This window comes from Xenopus tropicalis, chromosome 2, assembly GCF_000004195.4.
Source record: "Xenopus tropicalis strain Nigerian chromosome 2, UCB_Xtro_10.0, whole genome shotgun sequence".
NCBI lineage: Eukaryota > Metazoa > Chordata > Amphibia > Anura > Pipidae > Xenopus > Xenopus tropicalis.
The window spans coordinates 52,140,500-52,158,316 of record NC_030678.2 but is presented as its reverse complement, the minus strand read 5'-3'; the positions used below and the strand labels follow the sequence as shown (position 1 = coordinate 52,158,316).

The following is a 17,817-nucleotide window of genomic DNA, read 5'->3' as shown; positions in this document are numbered from 1 at the left end:
AATAATCACAATAAATCATGCTTTGCCTTTATTTCACGTTAGGGCTGAAGGAAACAATTACTTCTTCACATCTGACTCCCAGGACAGGGTAATGTGTAAACCACAGTAGGAATTACAGAGTGCAAGGAGTATAAATTCCACCATTTTTTTGGAGACAAAAATACAATGCATAACCTGATTCAACAGCATATAATGAATGGACCTTTAATGGTCCCCAATATCAAATGGTTTCCTTTTCCTCTGGGGTATACGGAATACCCTTGTTCCCAAAACATTTTATAAATTTGCCAGTAATATAATTTTCTCTTTCAGTTCCAGGAAAAACAAGAAGCTGGAAGAATGTGCATCATTTGAGCAATGGAGTTAATAACCATTTGCTACCTATTTTTGGCTTGCTCAGTAAGAGCGATGAACTAATATTAATAGCTAGCAGTGAAACTGTAGCCTCCCCCTTCTCTCTCCCACAATCCCCAAGGGAAATTAACAAGGATTCCATTATTGTGTCTTGTGGGACAGTTTCAGTGTTAGCGAATGCACCAGGATCTACAGCAATTTCCTGTTTGAGAGCAAAATAAATATCCCAGTTGTTATACAGAGGAGCAGAGGCTGCTCCATACTATGGTCTCTACAGGGCAGAAGAGCAAAGGTGGGTCCATTAAAATTGGCCAACACAAATGACAAGGGTAACTCTAGAAGCTTTTATTCACAATATTTGTGTGTTTTAATTAACAAGCTTACAAAGGATTAGGCTACAAGTCCTTATAGGAGTAACGAACAGGGTACCCTTTCATTTGGAGGATATTTAGTTCAATTATTTAGCTTTAGCTGATCAGTACTGTATATATATATATATATATATATATATATATATATATATATATATATATATATATATACTATGTATAAATGATACATATGTGCTTTGCACCCTAAACAACCCTTTCAGTCATAGGGCTGTTGTCTTAGATTTATACTATCTTTGGCCAAAGAACTCTGTGACAGCAGAGATGCTGGTCTAGGACCATAGTTGCTTGCTGTTCCAGGGCAGCACACCTTGACCCCCCCATTTATGCTAGTAAGCATAAGATAACCCTATGACATTGTCTTAATATGTTGGGCTTAAGTTCCTTTGTCTCCATCTAGTTCTAGTACTGCCACACGATGACTCAATGAGCAGATATTGTTTGTTTTTTTATCCATCATTACATTCTTTATTACCTAGAGCTCCCAAAATAACAAAAGAAAAAAAAAAACCAAATCTTAGATGCTGATTGCTACAGTAGAACCTTCACAGACACACAGCATCCCACGTTCCCCAGCAGGGTGAGCTCTTGGCTGCAGAACAATCTGCTTGTGCCATATTTCCTGCTGCTAAGTCAGGATGTGATCTCCAGCAGCTGACTCATACTTTCAGCAGAGACACTACATCAGCGGCCTGTCACTTTGTCACTCGGCCTCGGCGCAACCAGGGAAACCAGTGACAGCGCAATTGACAGAGGAATGTGTTTGCAATGACTAGACTGATACCAGAGGCTGGTAATGGGGTGATAGGTTGCATGCTGTCCATCTAATGTCAAGGCACTAGCATTAAATGTGCTTTCCTTAAATAAGGCACTTCCACACTGACATCTTCAAAATGCAAAAATGTGCAAGTTTGCCTCTGTTCATGGCGAATAAATGTTTGTTTAAAAAGTGAGATGCTACATGTGGTTTTTATTAACACTTACTGGTTTATTTTGTATGTTCAGTGTATTGCCAACCTATATTTCTTGGGCACTGCATACCCTAAACATCATACAGCCATTCAAATAAGCTTTTTATAGAACAACAGTATATTAATTTCAATGTATGCGCCTTACAAAGTCATTATGCTATGTGCTCATTAAGCCACAGTGTAACACCACACTTGCCACACACTGCGGTATTAACAGACAACGCTGCGTGTTAACACATAAGGCAATATCATTACAATGCTCTGAGTGGATTTTCAAATAATCTAATAGATCTTTAAGCTAGGTTTTGCACCCCTAAACATTACCTAAACTTTGCCTAAATAACAACTGCCTGCCCCCCGCTACCGCTTAAAGGAGACATATTGGATAAATGGTAAAAACACTAATTTTGTAGGCAATTATGAATAATATATGGTGCTGGTTTCACTTTGCGCTAAAAATTAATCCTATCGGTAAAAATGGCCCCTATTGGAACTCCCTATAGATCCTATCAGTTCTCTGTCTGTGTTTGAAATGAAGGGTGGGCGTGTCCTAACGCTCCCTGCCAGAAGCACAGTAGGAGGGGGAGAGCCAATCACAGCCTTGCACTAACACGAGCAAAGGCAGGCTTCAGTTCCCTATCAGGTCAGCCTAGCTATTGATTGGTTCCTATCCTACAGTGCAGTGTACTGAGAGCTGCCAGCCCCCCTGCACAAACCCACTACTGGGGTTTTGGTGGAGTTTCTCAATAAATCATTCAGAAACACAACTTTTTTTTAAGCACAATACTTCTGTTTCTAGAGGAGTATAATTCACTCGTACATTCTTAATTTTTATAGGATATGTCTCCTTTAAGACACCACTATGAAGGCCAGCCCCTCAGTCTAAACAGCAGAATTAAAGGGAACATTAGTGTATAGGCACGCACAGAAGGACATTTTTCCAGGGCTATCATTTTTTTGGCTTTAAAATGCCCCAAACAACTCTTAATATCAAAGGCAATAATGGATAATGTCAGCACAGAAGAATTTCACAGGATTTTCACTTAAAAGTGATATCTGTGTTTTTTGTTCAGTTCTCTCCCAGCCTAAAAGAGGCTGTAGCACTATAAAACAATGGGGGCCAAAACAAAGTCAGTCTGCAGAGATCCCAGCACAGGCTCACACTACAAAGTATTAATCATGAATACTGGAGGCTATGACATGGCGACCCTATTGGTTGCAGTGTCCCTTATTTAAAACCTGCACAATTTGGTTGGAAATTCTTTGTTTTGATTAAAGGAAATCTCAAGCCTCTCAGTTTTCTGAAGATCTCTCTTTTTTGGAGCACTGGGCTGAGGCAAATCACTAGCAGATAACATTTTGCATATTTGTAGAGAAGACAGATTTGTGCTGTGCATTACTGTGAAATTGATAGACCATGAGTGAGGTTCTCTGAGCCTCTCTAGTGTCATCTTGCCAGTTAAATGATGTAGGAGAAAATTTCCATAATTATGTGAACATTTTTTAAGCAGCTGACACCCATATGACTTCAAAGATTTAACTGGTTCTAGACTTGCTATTAGGTAAATTGCATCTGCTGGATGGGGGGGAAAAATTACTTTAAACGCTACTGCCTGCAAGTTTCCATACGCATATGGCCTTAATAGCACACACGTGAAAATGGGAATGTTCAACGAATACGAGTGCCTCGGAAAACACTGCCCTTATATAAAGTCTGTTTGCATGGCGGCATAAAATAGCCGATTCCTAGGAATGCCCAGGAGCATTTACTAAAGCCCTGAAACGTATGCAACCTAGGTGTCATTTCAGCTATTGAAAGGTCACACAGAGAGATGGAATTCCCATGAAATTATGGAGTCATTTGGGGGACCAGTAAGGTAAAATAGCAGTGCAGGGTGAAAGTAGCAGAGTAGGGCAAAAATGAAAGTCTGTTAAGAAACAGTATGCGTGATTGTGTTTTTCTTTTTGTGTGTGACCCAAAACGATTCACTTCATTTGTAACAAGGTTTCTATGTATCCATGCATTTTACAAAAGTAAAAATACACCAACTACAAGTGAAAGTATGGGTTTTTCCTTTTTATATTGCCTTATACAAACAGCATAGTTTTTTTTATTGTTTCTGTGCTATGTAGTAAGCACTTATATATTCCAACCCCAAATAAAGTACACGTCTGCTGCACAGTACTGGTTAGGTACTGGCCTACAATTCACTGGGGAGTAATCTCAAGAAATACCTGCGACAAATACCAGGTAAATGAGTTTTTTTAGCCACGCAACACACATTATATATTAATAGTCACCCAACTAGTAGGGTCAAGGTATCACCTATCAAATCTACCATCCTTATTCCTAACTATTCTTAATTTAACACTGTAGCATGCCAATACAATACTTGTTTTCTTCATAGGCTAGGGTGTTCAAAATGAGGCACAAGTCATTGACACTGTTGATGAAAGCTGTATGTGTTACAAGAAGTGGCTGGAGGCACCTTCTACCCAGTCTCTTAGTCACTCACCTGCGCAGTAGCAGTTTGGGATGGTTTTTGTTCTCCAGATTTTTCTCAATAAGGTCAGAGAGCAGCTGTTTAAGGACATCTGTGGCATATTCCAGTTTTCCCTGCAGAGCCGTCATAATGAGGGATGCCACGTTCCCCCGGTCACGCATCGAGAAACTGCGCTGAAGCTCTAGAGTGCGGATGAATGTCAGCAAGAACACCTTATTGTTGATTAGCTGGGCGAATAACTTCAAGGCTTTCTCCACACTCTGCTGCCTATTACCCTGAACCTATAGGGAAGCACAAGTGTATATATTTATTTTTAGCTGACTGCTATAATAGAATAGAGACACAATCACCAGTACAATAAATGGGCCTGTTTAGCTAAATATCACCATAAGTGATAGCCTTGATAGAATTTTTCAATGCATGTTGGCAACTTTATTAGATACAATTTTCATATATTTTTTCCATACTGCAAGTCCTTCAGAAATAATGCACTTTTTATCACTGCATTAAGTGAGCATTTATGGGTTGCTGCAGAGAAAATACCATATATTATTGTGTGGAATAGAATGTTTTAAATATAAATATATACATATTTGTATAACATTTTATACATGCAGGTATTTATGTATCCTACACATTATGTGCTGATAATGCACAATATTCTTTGCCTACATGTTTATCTGCATTACTACATGGATATTTCTGCTTAGCAAAGGAAGTACAGCCCACTCAGTTCCAACCATCCCTTCTGACCTCTCCTAAACACATCCCAGAAAATCTCAATGCCTAAAAATTATTTACGTTAACAAACCCACATATTCCTTCTACATGTTCAGCATTTCCTAGCCATATCTCTCCTCTCACTACATTAACCTTTCTCCCTGTCCTACTGACCTCACCGCAGGAGACGATAGAGCCAGATGGGAGATCTGAGAGCCACACATTCCATCCCACCTTGCTATCATTACAAACCCCAGATTATATTATCATAAAGCTGTTCTGTTAGGCTTAAACCCAAAATGCCATATGCAGATTTGGAATTTATTTCCTCCCTCACAACTCTGCTGGGCAGTTATTCTTGCCTGTTTCACTTGCCTGATTTTATTAGGATTGTCTATTTTGTGTCATTTCTTAGTGATCCCCCCAAAAAGCTGCAGCATGTACTTTGATTTCATTTTACACTAAAATGGGCAGACAATGGCAGTTTTAGGTGGTACCAATATCCTACAGATACCAACATATATTGTAAGAGATGAGAATTAAAAGCAAGTCCCAATTTCTCAGGATAGAAAGGAAAGATAAGACTAAGATATTCACCGTATTGCTTTTAGAAAAATTTGCAGGCACATACAAAACAGCATGCAGCCATTGTTGTCATCACGGCATTGCCATTACAAAAGAATCATCACAGTATTGCCATTACAAAAGAATTCCTCTTCATAAGCCACTTTCATGTCTGCCAGACATAAAAGCTTTTTTTTCTATTTTCTTATTACACAGAGGTATTATGTGTCTCAGTTCTGCTCCCATCTCACCTCTCCCACGTGCATAGCAGGCTGGCCCCATGTTACCTCTGCCCCCTCCCAGGCAGATTTAGTATAAGACCCAGCACAATCCCTAGATTTCATTACCAACATCTCTGCTCTCCCAGCTTGGCTGTAGTACATCACTGTGGGCCAGTGACCCGTAGTTGTTTGTAGACAGGGCATTAGCAGCAAGCAGCATCATGCCAGAGAAGCATGGGAAGGTATGGCAGAAACATTCTTGTGTCAGCTGAATGATCGGAACTAATGCAAACACATATAACATGTGGTATTATTGGCATTAGTGGATTTAGCTTCCCCTTTCCTCCTTGTTGCTTTAGAAGAGATAAACAGATATGAAAATGAGAAAATTCTAGCACTGCTAATGGCATGTCCTCTATTTGTCTTTGGTTGTTTGGGGCTGAAAACACAGCATTTTCCAACCAACATGATGTATTATGGAGCGATTTTTTTGAAGGGGGATCTCTTTTCTGCCACCTAGAAATGTTACCTTTGCTGCAGCGATTTGTGGAGCCTGAATACATTTTAGACAGCTCTATTGAGATAAAATATTACCACGCAGGGGGATATCAGTCGTGACCACAGAACCAAATGGGGGGGGGGGGGGGGGGGGGGAGCAGGGCCCAGCGGTGGCTGCAATTCATGCAAGATTTCTGTGTGCAAAGCAGATTATCTTTCTCAAGTCTGAGGAATTACAGTTGGGCCTTAAAAGGATTTTAGTCTAGGACCCAGTAATTCTACTTATGATACAGCTGCCATACAACAATAGGAAAACCTTACAGAACAGACAGTTATGTATATACCATAACAAAAAGACAAGTTCATTTTTTTGCAGACAGATGCAGCCAATGTCATCTATTGATTTGGCCTAAATGTCATTCCTGTTAAAGTTGCCATTGAATACTGTAATATGTTATGGTCTGTGAGATACCCGTGTGTGCTCCACCTATAGTCATATAGGAAATATATCCTATTTATACAAAGAAAGCAGCATTTAGCAATGCCTTTACAAGTGTTTTTGTCTATAATTGTTTTGCAGAAATAAGGGTAATCTGAAACTGGATTATATTATTCTACTCAAAAATTCCAATATTTATTAATATATATGGGGCAGCCATATTGTCCTACTAAGGTAAAATAAAATACTAGCTATAAATGCCAATGAAAAAGGTGTCCCTTGTGGCCAAAACTGGTATACTGTTTGCTGTGTAATAAATTTTGAAGACAGCGTTCCTCAGAAACAGGAGAGCTAAGAACAGCTAAAGATCTGAAACAAAGGCTCATTTACAAAAACAAGTGCAATGGACAAATAGATTTGTTTAAAAATAATGCAGCTTTTGCACCACAACAAATAATTGACAATTACTGATAACTGATAATTACTTATGCTGTAGATGCAGAGATATTTTATGCTGTACTTACCTCCAGCTCTTGAAGCACTGGATGATCCTCTATCCCTGGAAAGAGCACCCTCATTGCATATGTTCGATAATCTAGGTGCGGTATACCGGAACGATCCAAATCACTCGTCAATTCATTTATATCAGTTTGGAGCTCAGCAAAAGCTGGTGGGCAAAAAAACAGAAAATACAATTTTAATATGTGACAACTATAGCACCAATGCTTGCAAGCTGCAAACATATCAGAATAGTCTATGCAGCCTATCTCAGGGTATGTTCACCTTTAATGTCTAAAAATTTGCAATATGGTTAGCAGCTTAAAAATAAATTAATAGCTGCTGATCCATTTAAGTTAGGCCGCTTGTCAACTCACACCAAGGCTGTTGCACAAGAAAGTCCCTCTATTCTGTAGGTCTGTTTCACTGGGATAAAAAAAACTATTGTTGGTGGTTATGGAGTTAAAGTTGTGTGGGACTTCATTTCATCTCACCCTATGAAGTTGTAGCCTAGTACTAGACTTTCAGGTCATGTAGTAGGGTTCTCTCTCTCCCCATGTTCTATTAGCAATATCCATAAAGTCCACCACCAATTTTACCAATAGAAAGCCAAATCTGTACATCAATTAGGCGTCCACAGGGCTCATTATGCTTCAAAGAGCCCCCCAGCCACCTAAGAATGCTTGGTTTGCATCTTTTTTGCACTTTAGTAGGTAGGAAGAATGGCATCAGAGTCTCTAACTTTTTTTTTTCAAATCTCTTCCAAAAAATTTTTTTTTCCAGTTGCAACATGCTAGACTGTTGATAGTGAATACATGAACTTGGGAAAGGTTCTGTCACATTATCTTTACACAACCAGTCTTTATCCCCCCAGTCACAAATCCTTTTTAGCTGACGTTTAAGTCATACACCATTTTTTCTGTTTGTACCCTTCTTGCCATATTTGCTCCTTTGATACTCTGCACCACAAAGCCAGTCTCTGCTCTTACCTTGCAATTTGCTAAAATAATTGAAATTAGTTAAAATAACTTGCCTTGTCTCTCTATGGCTTTATACAGTTACTCACACCATTCTAATTGTTTCTTGTTTGTTAGATTCTACTATGAAATGTCTGAACTCTCGGAACACTTTTTTCTAACTGTCCCTATCTACTCCAGATAATATAATAGCATTTTTGCCCAGCCTTCAGTTACCTATGTTGACATTTCCGAAGCATATTGTTCCTCTATATCCAAAAACCCAGTGCTTACCTTCTTTGCACTCCAAGGCCACTCGTGACTCCAAGTTGTCCATCTGCATTTGCAGCCTTTTTAGAGTTAAGTCATTTTCTCTAGACTTGCGTTTGTAAGCAATAAGCACAATGATCACAATGATGAGGAGAAGGCTTCCTCCAGCAGCTATACTGACAATGGCTGGAAGTGTTAGGAGGCTGTCAGGAATCACATTAATGGAACCAGGTGAGAACACCATGCCACCAACATAAACCTAAAACAACAAGGAAAAAGTGTGGGAAAAAAAAAACCTCAGATTGTCAATGGAGCCTACACCATGGCTTACAAAAATACACTCTTTTTAGCTTTAGTAAATCAAGCCCCCCCCCCCATTAATTCTTTTTAAAAACATTACTATACAGGACTTACTGTTACTTTATGCTGCCCGGTGAGATTTGGAGACTCACAGAGGAGTTGAGTCTCAGATACAGTAACAGCGCAGGGTGTTTTACCAATCAGTACAGTGTAACTCAGCTTGGCTCCGCCTGTTGCAGGAGGACACAAATTCCTCCCCTGCAAAGATATTAAAACATATAAACAGTAATTTAGCACAATAACACAATTTTGATATGGATGTGTTGATTAATCTTCAATCCTAGAAGTCTCCAATAATAATTTTTACATACAGGAAAGCAAATGATGTGACTATGTGTAACATCCTTTATATATATGTTCTTCTGTAAACACGAAAGCAACTTACTTTGCCCATACTATCAACTATAACTAAGGTGTTTGCTAACCATGCGTTTATATTGCTACATAAGATGATGCATTTTGTAGTAGACATTGACATAACAGTCTTTCGATGAAAGATCAAAAAACATATTAATTAATACAAGACAGAAAATGGTGATGCATTAGATTGGTACTTCTCCTCCATACTAGATGCCTGTTACCATCTCACCTTTAATATAATTGGAGACCCTGGTTTCTGCTCTAGGACTCCATTAGGGCTGAGAAGCTCAAAGGTTGGGTTAGGGTAGTATATAAACTTGGTGTTGTTGAAGACAAGGAGTGACTGCACGTTGTTAAAGATGAAGCCAAATTCATTTGGTCTCTCTACTGAATCCAAGCCAGGACGGTACTCTAATGTCAGAGCTGGAGCCAAGCATGTCAGGCATGTAGCATTCACTACTTTACACACCTATTAAAAAGAAGTCCAATTAACAGAATTAATCCAGTTCTTCACTCATACTGTATGTAAACATCATAATTCACCTGTCTTTGCACATAAAATTCTGATAATAGTGAACAATGGCCCCATCACTTTGTGTGTTTTGAATTATGCTTGCAAATTAAAATGGCTGTTGAACTCACACAAACACAAAAATCATTCCCATCAAATACTTACAGAGGCAAATTATAAACAGAGTTGGGCTTATCACTTTGCATAAATATAAATGCGCATGAATTTTGGAAATTTGATTATCTATATTCAGTTTATTTATGCTGCTTAGTGCTGAACTAGTGCAATTCATTGCTGTTGTAGTGCAACCTGCTGTTCTACAGCTTGACACATGGATCTAGATCAATGGCTACTAAGGCCAAGCAGATATGATTTATAAAGGGAAGGGATCTGAAAGCAATTAACCTGTCACTTCCTAACTTTTATAAAAGCATAGATACCTAGACATATTGCATAATATAAACTGTATAATCTGTGTGCCTTGTATTGTCTAGGTATCTCCGCCAACTTCAAAAATTAATAAAATTGAGTGGGGCTCTTAAACTTCCCATAGTTCTAATCCTAAAGGCTTTCTAATTATTCACATGTTATATGAGTTTACATACATTCACTGATTCCTTGCCATTAGATTTCACTCGGATTCTTGGCTGTTGAATGATGTCCAGATTGGTGCCAATGACCGTAAGAGAAGTGTGACCACTGTGGATTAAAGAAAGAGCATCCAATTACAGACCCACACAACACCATAAAGGCCATTTACACTGCACAGAATAGTCAATCCTTAACTTCTAATTTGCTCTGCGGAATATAAAGGAAACACTTTTATGATAATATATCCAACATGTTTTCACAGCATGGTTCATACCTACAAGCAATGCCTTCCCTTAGGCTGTAGAAAAGCATGGCCAATAATATTATAACATCTTTTATTATCTTTATATAGCCCAACTAATTATGCACAGTGTTTTGCACAGAATTCTACAGGCACAGTAATTCCTGTTTTGTAGGAATTACAATTTAAAGATGGTGCCTTAGGCTTAGAGAAATTGTTGATTAAGTACTGTATTTATAAGCAGGCATTTATTTAATTTTATTTTACAATAAATCTCTAGTAAAACTAATGAACGTAGGCTACATAATACAGAATTAAGCCTTCTCTGTAACTCAAAAATACTGAATGCTATAAATCTATAGGTTGTATTCCAATTCTCAAACCAATCTACAACATCACCATGGATTAGGATACTGTTCAAGCTGTGCATAAAATGCCTGCTACCATTGTGCTTGTTGTATCAGCTTAGAATAAAAAAATAACACATTTTTTTAATACTTTACTATGCAAAAATGTCATACATATCTCTTATACAGATAACAAATAAAGACATTTTTACTTTAGTTCCCCTCTTTTAATAAAGCTTAGTGTGAATGAAAAGAAAAAAACAAATAAATGGTTACTGTTTAGTATAAAGATATGGGATCTGTTATCCGGAAACCTGTTATCCTGAAAGCTATGAATTATGGGAGGGCCATCTGCCATAGACTCCATTTTAATCAATAATTCTTATTATTAAAAATGATTTCCTTTTTCTCTGCAATAATAAAACAGTACCTTGTACTTGATCCCAACTAAGATATAATTAATCCTTATTGGAGGCAAAACAATCCCATTGGGTTTATTTAATTTTTAATTCTTTTTAAGTACACTTAAAATATGCGATCTACATTACAAAAGCAAAAACGTTTTCCGGAAAATCCCAGGTCCGTAGCCTTTTGAATAACAGGTCCCATACCTGTATTAATAATGATTTATAAAGGGATGGCTGGTAAGCTTTAGAAATATTTTTGTCAAATAAATTACAAAAAAAAAAGATTGATACCGTTTTGGCACAATAGCATTGTGGTTTCCAATCATTGACACAAGCATTTAAAATCAATGGAATTTTAACTAGGGAAGATATATTTCATTCTATGTAGTGGTGTACTTTACAACCCCCATTATTGGGATTTAACCACATAGATACATACAAGTCAATGAAAGATCAGGACCTTGCAGTTTCAGAACATGCATTATACACATGCATAAAACTAGGAAATTATCCTATGATGGATGCTGTCATGTAAGGTCTGTGTATTTTCAGTGCTGAAGCCATTTATCCCAGGAATTTATCTTTACCTCGGTGTCATAAAACATGTACTTTCTGATGTTGCTGGGATTTTAAAAAGTAGTAAAAGTACTTGTCCCCCATAAATTACATTTGGATGTATCATAAAAATTAATGGTTTAGAATATATTTGATGTATGACATATCATAGGCTGCTCATAAGTCGATCCTTTGCTTCAGTATTTTCCTGTTTTTCATTCACAGGTTGGCCAACATATTATTTCTGCCATTGCATTCTAATATAATGCGTCGAGACTTATATCCATGTAACACTTCATTCTCCTTTCTTGCATTTGCATTTCTATGTATGTTATTTTCCCATATTATATTATTGCATGTGTCATTTTCCAGACTACTATTCCTTTTTACATTGAGTGTAAAGGGATATTACATACTTTACATGTAGAGTTATATGGCAGAAACAGAGCTGGTGAGAAATTACAAGACTATACAATGTAACTAGTGTGTTTTTAAATAAACTACTACCTATAGGAAGTACTGTATTTTCTTATTCTGTTGGTGCTAATGTTGTGGAAATTGTGGGTTCAATCCAAGTGTTAGAGAGTTAATATTTCTAACAGAACACCAGTTAATGATCAAACAGTTACCTTTTAGGACTGAATGGTCAAAGAAGTTAGACAAAGTAATCGGTGATCCTGATAGATACAGCTATGTCTTAGTTATAGAAACTTGGGGGCAGATTTTTTTTTATTCTCAAATTATACTAAATTCTTTTTCCCAATGCCTGATATTTATTAAAAAAGTCACTCCAAGAAAAGTCGGAAAAAATGTGACTTTTTCAAATTATCGCCTGTGCCTGTGGCACAACTGGCTTGGAGGAGTTTGTATTATTTTTGCATACGACTGGGTTGGTTTCATCCAGATATACACACAATTTGATTGAGCCTGCTCATAAAATAACTTAAAATGAATGAATTTTGTTTGGTAGATTATAGGGATGGCTACTTGCAGGACTTGATTGGCTCATGATATAAACTGTGCCACTGTTCCTACCTGGCGATGCTCCACTCAGGTTCAATGCGCAGGACCTTTGGATCATCAATGTATTCAAACTGTAGGTTACTTTCAAGCTGAGCTCTGTCCACACTCACAGATACATGAACAGGACCGAGGCCATGAGTGGATGGAGCTGTCACACAGACAATCTCATTAAGAGACCTCCTGAAATAACAAGTACAAATTATAAGTGATTACATTATTTCCTTTGACTGCAGTATTAATACATAAAAGGTACGCTTCTTGTTACAACCTGCTGTAATATAAAGGGTATGTACATACAAGGTAAAAAGGAAAGGTGAAAAGAAAATACAGTGTGGTATATGATACTCGGTATTCTCATATGAACTTGCATTACACATGCCCTATTTTTTAATATTTAATATGTATCTATATTTTAGTTGAGGTGTAAAATACATACTCACACATATACTGTACATGTATATATATATCTTTAGCCAAGGCTTTGCATTTGTGTAACCACAGGTGTGGGATCAGTTATCCAGAATGCTCGGGACCTGGGGTTTTCTAGATAAAGGGTCTTTCTGTAATTTATATCTCCGTACCTTAAGTCTAATAAAAAAATAATTTAAACATAAACTAAACCCAGTAGGATTGTAGGATTAATTATATTTTAGTTGGGATCAAGTACAAGGTACTTTTTTTATTATTACAGAGAATCCTTTTTAAAATCTAAAATATTTAATTAAAATGGAGTCTTTGGGCGATGGCCTTCATGTAATTTCGGAGCTTTCTGGATAATGGGTTTTTCAGATAATGGATCCTATACCTGTACTTATCTGATTTCCTTGCCAAATAACAGTTCTAAAGGCACTTCAAAGCATTTGCCTCAATGCTATTCAGCCCATTACCTCTTTTAAAAGCCTCCATGACATCTTTTTAAGCAAAATTTATATTTCAATATTTATTTCCTCTAAGTCACATTTTGTTTCTCTCATGAAACTCTAATAACAGAACACATCTAGTGTAATTTCAGACTCGAAACCACCAAAAAGATAAAAGATTTTAGCAGTGACCTTACAATGCTCTGTCAGGGAGCCGCGTGTCTGAGGGCAGCATTTAATGAACTCCAGCAGATTGTGAGAATCACGCACCTGCTCACCAAGCAATAAAATGTTACAGAGTATAGCAGGAAGAGACTGAATCACAATTATGTGTTTTATATATTGGCCTGCCTCTGTGGGTGATGCAGTGCAGGCCCCGGCTTGAAACATAACACTGCTAGTTTTTCTGCTTCTGAAAGATTGGGATTGCCAGATATTTCTTATACCATCCAAAACTCATGCACATAAATAAATCTTTTATGGTTGTTTGGGGACTCAAGAAATCCCAGCCACTTTCCTTTGGTTACTGGCGCAGAAAAGGTAACAAATAATATTATAATAACTTTATTGTTTTATATACAGTATATTCTAGATTTACACTGCAGTAGCCCATATTTCCAGGTGGTGAAAGAACTATCTAGGCAGGAAAAACCACTCCAATTCCTGTATTATTTTATGGAATTTGGCTGTCAACTCATGTAATGCAAGAAACATCATTTGGTAATTAGGGTCCATAGAAAAACATATGAGATATGACTCAGGTTTCACATCAGATATCCCTCAAAGTAAATGTTCACATTTCCACAGCTTGAAAATAAAATATGTTCCCCAGTTACCTTCACTCTGTCATATAAACTCCTGCTGCTGTCTGTGGGGTTTGGAGCTATCGAGGCTATGACTCTTCCAACTTGGACAGTGGTACCCAAATTGGTAGGCTGCTCCTGCTAGGCAACGCTTCTCCTGCCATAAGGCAAAGTGAGAACCTAGATTGGCCGGAAGTAAGCTGCCAGTTACCAGGAATGGCTAAAAAGGCATCTCTGGTAACTTTTAGACCCATTTTGGTAAGTTTAATAGCGCTTTCTGCACAAGGAACACAGCCCCCCATGACCCACTCCAACGCTAAACAGGTACACGTGAGGGGGGCGGCATAGGGCCTACTGCCTCAGGCAGAAGCAGCCTTAGAAATGGTGCTGCCACTTGAAGCAGTGGCTATGGCTCCTCCAGTTAGTTATGATTTTGGGAAAAAGACAGTCATTTATAGCTGAATCTGTTGACACAGAAATATTTTCATACATAGGTATGGTATCTGTTATCTGGAAACCCATTATCCAGAACGTTTTAAATTACGGGAAGGTCTTATCCTATAGACTCCCGTTATCCAGAATGCTCGGGACCAAGGGTATTCCGGATAAGGGGTCTTTCCGTAATTTGGATCTCCATACCTTAAGTCTACTAAAAAATTAATAAAACATTCATTAAACCCAATAGGATTGCTTTGCATCCGATAAGGATTATTTATATCTTAGTTGGGATCAATTACAAGGTACTGTTTTATTACTACAGACAAAAAGGAAATCAGTTTTAAAGTTCGAAATTATTTGATTAAAATGGAGTCTATGGGAGACGGGCTTTCCGTAATTCGGAGCTTTCTGGATAACAGGTTTCCGGGTCAGGGATCCCATACCTGTATAAGCAAATAATTCTAATTTTTAAAAATGATTTCCTTTTTCTCTGTAATAAAACAGTACCTTGTACTTGCTTCCAACTAAAATACAATTAATCCTAATTGGAAGCAAAACAATCCTATTGGGTTTATTTAATGTTTGAATAATCTTTTAATAGACTTAAGGTAGGAGATCCAAATTACAGAAAGATTCCTTATCTGGAAAACCCCAGGTCCCGAGCATTCTGGATAATGTGTCCCATACCTGTATCTGTAATGCTGTTATATGCTTATGGTGGTCGCCTTAATCTAAGATCAGAGCCCAGATTGATTGTGAACTAAAAATGTAAAAATCGTTGCATTAGGGCAGGGGTCCCCAACCTTTCTTACTCGTGAGCTACAGTCAAATGTAAAAAGACTTGGGGAGCAACACAAGCACCATAAAAGTTCATGGAGGTGCCAAATAAGGGCTGTGATTGGCTATTAGGGGCCTCTATGCACCCTATCAGCTTACAGGGGGCTTTATTTGGTAGGAAATCTTGTTTTTATTCAACCAAAACTTGCCCCCAAGTCAGGAATTCAAAAATAACTCCCTGGTTTGGGGGCACTGAGAGCAACATCCAAGGGGTTGGGGAGCAACATGTTGCCCCTGAGCCACTGGTTGGGGATCACTGCATTAGGGTCTTAGGCTGATACCACACTGGGCTGATTCTCATCATGTTGAGAAATGCAGGCCGAGAATCAGCCTTTTTTCTTGCCTACACCCGGAACCATTGCATCAGCCTGGGCCAACGCAATGGGGGCAACGCAATGGTTCCTGTTGTAGGCATGAAAGAAGGCTGATGCCACACAGGGCTGATCTTAGCCAGCAGAAAAAAAACGCAGGTCCATAACCAACCCCTAAAACTGATCACATGTCATATATCACATCCAACCCAAATGCTGCCCCATGAAATAACAGTTGTGCCCTTCTACTGTACATGCAGTTCATGAACTAGAACAAATCTATAGAGGGTCATTTACCACTTCAACTGCAGTTTGCGACCACAGGTGATAAAAAAAGCAAAGTCACTGTGTGAATGTGCTCAATTCATACAAGGTACTTGCATCGTTGCACTTCTGCATAGGTGCCTACTGACGCAGGGAATATTTTATTTTAAACACTCCTAATGTCTGTCAGCCATATGTTAAGTTACCATAAGCTTTCCCCTGAGTGGGAACAGCATGAAGGCAGTTCAATATTGCTTACATTAGTACAGTACACATGCACATGCTATTTTTATTTTATTTCTTTTTCTTCAACAATTCTATTGGACTTTATTATGAATTTATAGTTATTTCAAAAACAGCTAATTAGCATAGACTGACATTTCCTACTTGATGCTAATTCCACAGCTAATTTGTATCTACTGACAGCTCAGGCTACTGTGCAGAAGGGTCATAGGGGATTTGCTATCCTAATGCTTTGCCCTCTTGACTTTGAAAATAGGCAGACTCCTGACCCTAAGAAAATACTAAGATGTGGGCGTATCACAGTCCCTGCAGAAAGGCAGGCTTGATACACTGAACTTCAAACATCTTTGTTATGCTTGACATCTGCATAAAACAAGAAACTGATCTAGTGGTAAAAAGTTCCTTTGGGCTTTACCTGAGAAGAACATCAGCTCTGCCAGGCAGGAATCAGGTCTGGGAATATTTTATTAGGTGTTGCCAGTTGTCTTATTGCTTTGTTATTCTTCATACATGCCCATGCACTAACCATGTATTATTCCTCCATCGTGTTGTCTGTCTTGTCTAAACGAATATGTTTCTATTCCCTTTGTTTGTTAACAGCTGTTACATCTTTCTATTTAATATAAACCTCAACTTAATAATATTCTTAAAACGAACCCCTATTATTTTCCAACAATTCTATTAAATGCAGCTCAGTATTTTTTCAGAATTTGCATACTGGGAAACCCAAACCCAAATTTTGTTTTATTTATTAGGGTAGGATGGGTTTAATAGAGTGGCATAGGGAAGAAATGAGTGAGACTTTAAGTCTGGTGGTACCAGGGTCTCAAGGCTATCCCATTTTGTTTATGTTTATCCCATTATCCCGCAATCCAAGCAACAAGACAGTGCCCAAAAATCGGAATAAGATAAGCCCAAGGCAGACAGGTGGTAGCCCAATTACTGTATTACTGGCATACAGTCTCTGGATTATCTTCTCATATACTGTCCTTCTTTTATTATTTTTCCTAAGTAACTTTCAGACAGAATTACTTTGCAAATCCTAAAAATCCTGCAATGAAACATACATAGTATCTCATAAAGGCACAGGAAAAGGAAGCACATGCTGTTATTTGTATAGTCTTTTAAAATTCATATTTCCATCTGTACTCTGACCATGTGAGGCATTAGAAGAGACAAACAATGAGAGGCTTTATCCCTGCCACAAAAGGATGATGTGCTAGGTAACAACAAATGAATAGACCCAATCAACAAATAGACTTGATCAGCCTGAAGTAGCAGT

At 37.9% G+C, this 17,817-nt stretch overlaps 1 protein-coding gene across 2 annotated transcripts in view; it reads right to left on the bottom strand.

Moving 5' to 3' along the window:
* The window catches only part of plxna2 (plexin A2), a 185,023-nt gene that overhangs the window by 19,358 nt on the left and 147,848 nt on the right, over positions 1 to 17,817 (bottom strand). For both annotated transcript variants that reach the window (NM_001123475.1, XM_018091073.2), the window contains 7 exon segments: positions 4,231 to 4,499; positions 7,185 to 7,327; positions 8,409 to 8,643; positions 8,799 to 8,942; positions 9,334 to 9,573; positions 10,221 to 10,314; positions 12,792 to 12,959. In NM_001123475.1, the coding sequence (NP_001116947.1) occupies positions 4,231 to 4,499; positions 7,185 to 7,327; positions 8,409 to 8,643; positions 8,799 to 8,942; positions 9,334 to 9,573; positions 10,221 to 10,314; positions 12,792 to 12,959 (1,293 nt within the window).